This window comes from Tachypleus tridentatus, chromosome 2 (genome assembly GCF_004210375.1).
Source record: "Tachypleus tridentatus isolate NWPU-2018 chromosome 2, ASM421037v1, whole genome shotgun sequence".
NCBI classification, from domain to species: domain Eukaryota; kingdom Metazoa; phylum Arthropoda; class Merostomata; order Xiphosura; family Limulidae; genus Tachypleus; species Tachypleus tridentatus.
The window spans coordinates 5797883-5805327 of record NC_134826.1 but is presented as its reverse complement, the minus strand read 5'-3'; the positions used below and the strand labels follow the sequence as shown (position 1 = coordinate 5805327).

Sequence of the window (7445 nt, the reverse complement as noted above, 5' to 3'; positions counted from 1 at the left end):
ATGCACCAGTACATAATTTTCCATCTGTAGAAATGTGATAATTTCATTAGAAATTTAAGTTAATAAGCATGGTTAACCAAATGAAATTCAATAGGACTTTTAATAGATCAGCTCAGGAAACACCAACTAAAGACAGATGTATTATAGTATAAAATGTTTAATATAACACTATGTAACACAAACTTTGTTCCTGGTTGGTATGTGTTATTCCTTAATTGTTTATGATGTAAAGGTACAGAAAATGACCATTATTCCCTTCAAACTTTACTTTTGTGACCTAAATAATAAAATTTAGAAATTAATCTATTTTCTATGTAAAAACAGAAATGTTTACTTACATAATGTCTGAATAAAACAACCTATGAATCAAGATTTACATGTATTTATACTAAAGTTATACAAAATGTTTAGAAGTATCAGCCCTCATATTGTCTCCCATCATATTTTCGTTATACGCTCCCAGCTTACAAAAGCAAAGTTTGAAGAACAAAAGCAGGTCTTTTACTTTAGACAAACAATTATGAAATAACACTTTCTGTCCAAGTAAACATTTTGTTACATTCTTTTTCTTCAAAATATCTCAAACGGGTAGTTTTCAAATTTTATTTCAGAAATAGGCTTACAGGCAACTACAAGTTGTATTATAAGCAAAATACCTAACAGGATTGTGCTAGTATGGGCTTCATATTTTACCTGGTCCTTTAATACAATTATAAATTATATTAATGATCAAAAAGCAAACAGTAATAAAAAAAGCCATCATAAGACAGAACAGTCCCATAGCTTCTGAGAGAGCAAACCCTAAAATGGCATAATGAGAACAACTGCTGCTTCAACGACGGGTTGCATGGCATAGCCAATGATTAAACTGCCAAATACACTACCAATACCAGCTCCTGTTATGGGGGAAAAAATCTTGTACTCAACTGTGTCAAAAATAAGTCGCACATAATACAGACCTAAACTTAAACATCAAAGTTAGTTTAATTTTCCATAATTAAGCTACATAGATTTTAAAAATATTTTATCACGCTTTACAAATGTGAAAGAGAAAATCTCTTATTTATATCAAATTATTTAATTTAACACAATGAATATTATGTTTGGGTTATAGAACGATTGATAACTCACATTGTGACCGATCTAGAGAAAGAAATATAGCCAGTGGTTATCAACATTTGAAACATAACCTGATGTAATTAAAAATGATTTAGTTATGTAATACAAATACATATGAAAACATCTGTACATGATGGAGTGAGATTATCAGATTCTGTTTACAGGACTTCCTGTAAGGTTACGAGAAATATTTCGTATAAATAAGCTTACAATTCTTTATCAATAAGAAACCATACTTCAGTATTGTTGCCCTAAAATTAATCCAATTACTTTGTTCTAAGTATAATTCTCATGAATACTTAGCCTTACAAATCGTAGACGTTATTACAAACAAATCCACCATTACAAAGTGCCACATATTGAGTGGTCTTGTCCTCTCAATCACTTACACATGTGAACACCTTGTTATGTCACTCTACTGACTAAACAGTTAATACTTACTACTTTAATTATATAGGTTTCAATACTATAAAGAAGATGCCCTGAAGTGAACAGTTATTCATACAAATTACAACAAATTGAACAGCTTTTAAAACTATACTTTACTGTTAAATACTATATTGTGTGGAACATAGTGGTTTCTGGACTTTACAGTTCTAAATCTTTAAAACCCTGAATGATCTACAGTTGCATCATGGGAACTTTATCACCTTATAGTAGTGCAGAGTAAGTCTAACTTACTTAGAGTAGTAAGTCTGACTTGAGTACATTTTTACTTTCTTACACTAACAGAACTGTTGTCATTGTGCAGAGTACAGGTGGTTGTATACTAAACAGCCAAGCTTTAGGTATATTTACTCCTGATAAATGAACTCTTCTGAACACAAACCTTTATACTAAACAGCCAAGCTTTAGGTATATTTACTCCGATAAATGAACTCTTCTGAACACAAACCTTTATATACTAAACAGCTAAGCTTTAGGTATATTTACTCCTCGATAAATGAACTCTCCTCTGAACACAAACCTTTAAAATATCTCAAATGGTCTAGTCTTCTCACACATATTTTACTTAAGAAATATATCTGTTTGGGTTAACCTGGTACACAGGCAGTTGTTTACTCATAAAAGACAGCTAAAAGTATCTCTACTTGTTGATGTAATATTAAAGGGTCATTTATTAAAATACATTATTTTATATATTCAACCTAATCCATTTTCAAAATTTCTTGCATTCTTAACAACATGTCAAATATTGTAACTTAAATGACAAAACATTTTGTAAGTGAAATCTCATTACATCAGACACAATACAGTCTGTCCATGTGAAGTATTTATCAAGTGGTTTTCACACGTGCTGTTCCTGTCAAATGGTTAACCTCACCTGAACCAGCTACACCAACTGTGGCAGCTCCAGCTCCAATAAACTTAGCTGCTGAGTCAATATCTCGTTGTATGGCACTGCTATGGAGATATCTTGATAGCTACAGGAGTTTGAAAACCAATAGTTATATTTGTTGTAAACATACTGAAAAAAGTAAGAGAATTGTAAATAAATGAATTATGTATTTTTATATTCTACACCTCAAAGTTCCAGCAGTGAAATCATATTTCATTAGTAAAACTTAACACACAACGGGGGCTGCAGCAGTGATTAGAACCACAAAGGATTTAACGAGATAGACTTCTGGAACCCTCAACAAATCAACAGTGTTACTGATACCACCTCTCTGGTCGAGATACTAAACAGCTACGCTTATGAACTCATTCTCACAAATACATAAACTGACAGAACCTCTGCTTTATTATGTATGTATGTATTCAATACTAATAATTTCTGATGAATCAACCCTTTTGCAATCAGCTCATATAACATAATGAAGTTCGCCTACATGTTTGCATGTTAAGTATTTGCACAACTTTCGATACAGCTGGACTATCTTCACAAAATTTGACAAACTTTAGTAAATATTACAAGTAATTTTAAACAAAAAATCAGATTTTAACATTAATTTTACTAAAGATTTCTTTGTGAAAATAGTCTGTTTTGTTACTAGTCTGAATACAGTGATCTTGTGTTATAATTAAAATAACTATTCTTTCTCCATTTGAAACATTTGTTTTTAGTAGAACTTTATATTGTATAATACTTTCTATACCCTACGGAGGTCCATCACTTGAGCAACCATGTAAACTTAAAAAAACTAGGAAATATAAATGCTTTTTTCACACTAGATGACAACATATTACAAGAAAAATATAAATTTTAGTCTAAGTAACTTATATATTTACATATATAGTTATTTTATCATATTGACCCTCCAGTTACCGCTCTGCATAACATTACATAGTTTGCACTGACGCAGGTACAGTACACCAGGTCATGTATCCAGTAATATTAAACTCACCTCTAAGCTTCCCCATCTTTGCTCTGGTTTAGTGACTAGTATTTTGTGATATACAATCACATTTAAGTTGTTATACATCATATACATGTGTAGAGATTATTACTATTTAAAAATAAATTATTAAATTTATTGTTTTAAAACGTAGCCAACAATTGTTCTTTCTGACAATTGATACTGAACACGGAGGATATCGAACAATATTTGTTTTAGGTTTTATATACACAGTTGAATAATCAAATACAATAAATAACTACAATGATACCATAGAATTCAACTATAATTTTTAAGCTTCTAATTAAGATGTATTTAGATTTAAAATATGAAACTTAAAGCAGACTAAAGACATTGAAATCTTGGATCAAAAGAATGTGGAACCATTTTCAAATATTAATATGGAATGGAAACCACAATGTGGACATTCTTAGCTACAGACTGATTATTCGCCATAGCAGTTTAATAAAACAAGGAACTTTACATAAAATGGAAAGATAACAATGGAGCCACTGTGTTTGATTCAGTATCTCAGAAAAATAAAGATACAAGGTCTTCTTGTATTCTAGCTTGTCAATAATAATGAGTTCCTGATCTGTACAAAACTATAGACTTAGTATCTTAACATCTAAATTTAAACAGTGCTGTATTCAACATACCATGCACTACATATATATTTAAATGTGTTATTTTAACATTTACTTTGATATTAACAACTCATATATAAAGTCTTAATTATATCTACAGTTTGATTCCAAACTTACTGACATAAATTCATAAAATAGTAGTTCAGTAGAATTTTTAATACAAGTCAACAAACATGACAAACCGACCTGTAATCTGTCATAAAAGGGTTAATGAGATAATGGATGGTAAATGATCTTTACTTACCTGATTCATAATGGAAGATGATACACCTAACATAGGCCCAGTACACTTCTGGTTGGTAAAATGTCCATTTGGAGTCTGAAAACACAATCAACCACATTACTTTCTTTCTACAAAGCACAATATCAACAACAATAAAGTAACATATAAATGTAATTAAATTCATGTTCTGTTTCTCTTACACGTGGTCCATTCCTTCAAGTGATTGGTAGAAAGGTTATATAATTACAGAAAGGAAACAGGAGTACTGCTGTCCAAGCTAGATTCATGTTTGTTTTAAGATTTATTGAGATTATGACACAGAACCATCTTACACCAGAAGTCCACTAATTGTATATCATATAAAAAACTATATTAAATTAGTTAATTGTTTTTATAAGACCAAGAAAAGTCATTGTTGAAAATAAGTGATTTGTTAATCATGAAGAGAGAACTTATGAGTGAGACTTTTAAAATGTTAAGTTCTAATGGACTAAACTTTTTCCCAGAACTCTAACATTACTGAAGTGCAAAGTTAGTCTGACTGCATATATTGAATCTGTAAGTACAAGGAAAGAGAAAATTTACTATACATTTCAGAATCACAATTTATTCCTCTAGTAGAAAAGATATTAAATGAGTGTTCTAAATAGGTGTTAACTGTTACCTTACCTCTATTATAGAACTATGAGGTATTTCTTTTATACACCTTGTCTGTAGAAACAAAACCCAAGTCCGCCCCAGTCCCATGTACATGCACCTCTTCAATAGTCCATGCAACTTGTTAGTAAATAACAATGTACCAAATGTGTACCATAATTATGTAAAAGAACTTTAAAATTACCAGCACCTAGCAGGTCATATATTTAAGATCTGGTCAAAAAGGCACCTTGGTTTTGCCTGTCCACCTTCACACAACCTTTGTGTCTTTTTTATCCTCAACAGTTCCAATGTCTTTACCTGTTTCTTAGCAAGTTATTTCTGATAAACCTCTTTATTTTTTCTTACCTCAACAATAATGAACATGAAGGTTGCATTGGTAGGCTACATGATCTCTGACCAGTGAAATAGAAACATTCATGATCTTGGAAATGAAAGCGACTACTATATGCACTTATAATCTATACCACCTACCCACTCAATATTTTAGTAAATTATTTAAAAAAAATATAGCCAGCCGCTAAAATACCCCATTACAGAAATTAACTTTGTGACCTACAGTAAATGTTTATGTTTACCCTACTCTAATGAACAATTATGATTTCATCTTTAACTGTGATTTCAAGTATAATAATAATAATAACCTACCATTATAAACATTTGCGGTTTAATGTGAATAATTAGCTAACATTTAACCTATGCATTAGCTAAAAATTATTACAAAGAACGCCATAAACATGTATAACTATTGTTTACCATTAGTCTAAACATGGAGTAGAACTAACCCTGTGTTTTACCAGTCTACACCCCCGCCTCACTAAACCTAACTTGCCAAAAAAGAACATTTCAACAAAGATTTAATACTGATTTTACCATTAGTCTAAACATTTCAACAAGTAATTTAACCTGAAAAAACAAAACAGAAGGCAATGTGTTTACCTAGTCTCCACATAGAACTTAACTCTGTGATTTTACCATTAGTCTACACACTTATTGGCATCTTTTAATGAGTTTTACTTTAAAATTATTTAAGGAAAAATTCATTTCAGTATGAAGGTAAATGTGATTTTGTTTTCTATAAAGTAGAACTTTAACCCGTGAGTAAACACAATTTCAATTAGTACAAGTTTAAAACAAAGTTATTACACAATTATGAACTTTGTGTATACATTTCAACAGTAGTGGTTTAACCCTTGTGTTTTTACCATTAGAACATTTACAGTAGAACTTTTAACCCTGTGGATTAGTAAGTCTAAACATTTACAGAACTTGGTTTAACCCTTTGTGTTTTACCATTAGAACATTGAGTAGAACTTGGTTTAACCCTTTGTGATTTTTACCATTAGTCTAAACATTTCAAACCAGAACACCTTAAAGGAACCATTAGTCTAAACATTTCAAATAGAACCTTTCTTTTATTACCAATCTTTTAAGAACTTGGTTTAAGTGATTTTTAGTCTAAACATTTCAACATGAGTAGAACTTTTTCCCTGTGTTTTTTACCATTACTAGTTCAACGGTAGAACCCATTTTACCATTATAAAACAAACAAAATATAAATGTTTAACCCTTGTGTTTTTACCACCCAAATGTGGTAAATTTCTTAATTTTACCATTTCAACATTTAGACAGAACTTTTTTGTGACCATTAGTCTCCCAAGAACATAAATTTTACCATTAGTCTAAATATAGTAGAACTTTGTGTTTTTACCATTAGTCTCTAAAATTTCAAATATGAGTAGAACTTGGTTTAACCCTTTGTGATTTTTTTACCATTATTAGTCTAAACATTTCAAATTTCCATAGAACTTGGTTTAACCCTGTGATTTTTTACCATTAGTCTAAACATTTCAACATGAGTAGAACCTTGGTTTAACCCTGTGTGATTTTTGTACATTTACCATTAGTCTAAACATTTCAACAAGGAAAGTAGAACTTGGTTTAACCCTGTGTGATTTTACCATTATTAGTCTAAACATTTCAAACATGAGTAGAACTTGGTTTAACCCTTTGTGATTTTTACCATTAGTCTAAAACATTTCAACCAGTAGAACTTGGTTTAACCCTTTGTGATTTTTACCATTAGTCTTCAAACATTTCTACCTATAAACCATACTTGGTTTAACCCTTGTGATTTTACCATTAGTCTAAACATTTCAAGTCACCAGCAACTTGGTTTAACCCTTTGTGATTTTTTTACCATTAGTCTAAACATTTCAACATCGTAGAACTTGGTTTAACCCTTTCTTTGTGTTTTTTACCATTAGTCTAAATTTTACCATTAGTCATTTCAAAAGTAGAACTTATCAACTTTGCAATTTTTTACCATTAGTCTAAACATTTCAACACGCAGTGGTAAACTTGAATTTAACCTTGTGTTTTTTAAATTAGTTTCTGCATTAGTCTAAACATTTCAACATGAGTAGAACTTGGTTTAACCCTTTGTGATTTTTTACCATT

The 7445-nt window shown here is 30.4% G+C and overlaps 1 protein-coding gene and 1 long non-coding RNA gene across 2 annotated transcripts in view; both read right to left on the bottom strand.

Moving 5' to 3' along the window:
* Positions 1 to 7445, bottom strand: part of LOC143237539 (uncharacterized) — a 307489-nt gene that overhangs the window by 113858 nt on the left and 186186 nt on the right. The gene's annotated exons all lie outside the window — the stretch shown is intronic.
* Positions 590 to 4466, bottom strand: LOC143237502 (ATP synthase F(0) complex subunit C3, mitochondrial-like). The gene is given in 4 exon segments (XM_076476841.1): positions 590 to 817; positions 820 to 896; positions 2444 to 2543; positions 4350 to 4466. Coding segments are annotated over 4 exon segments (345 nt in total). The 5' UTR covers positions 4383 to 4466; the 3' UTR covers positions 590 to 682.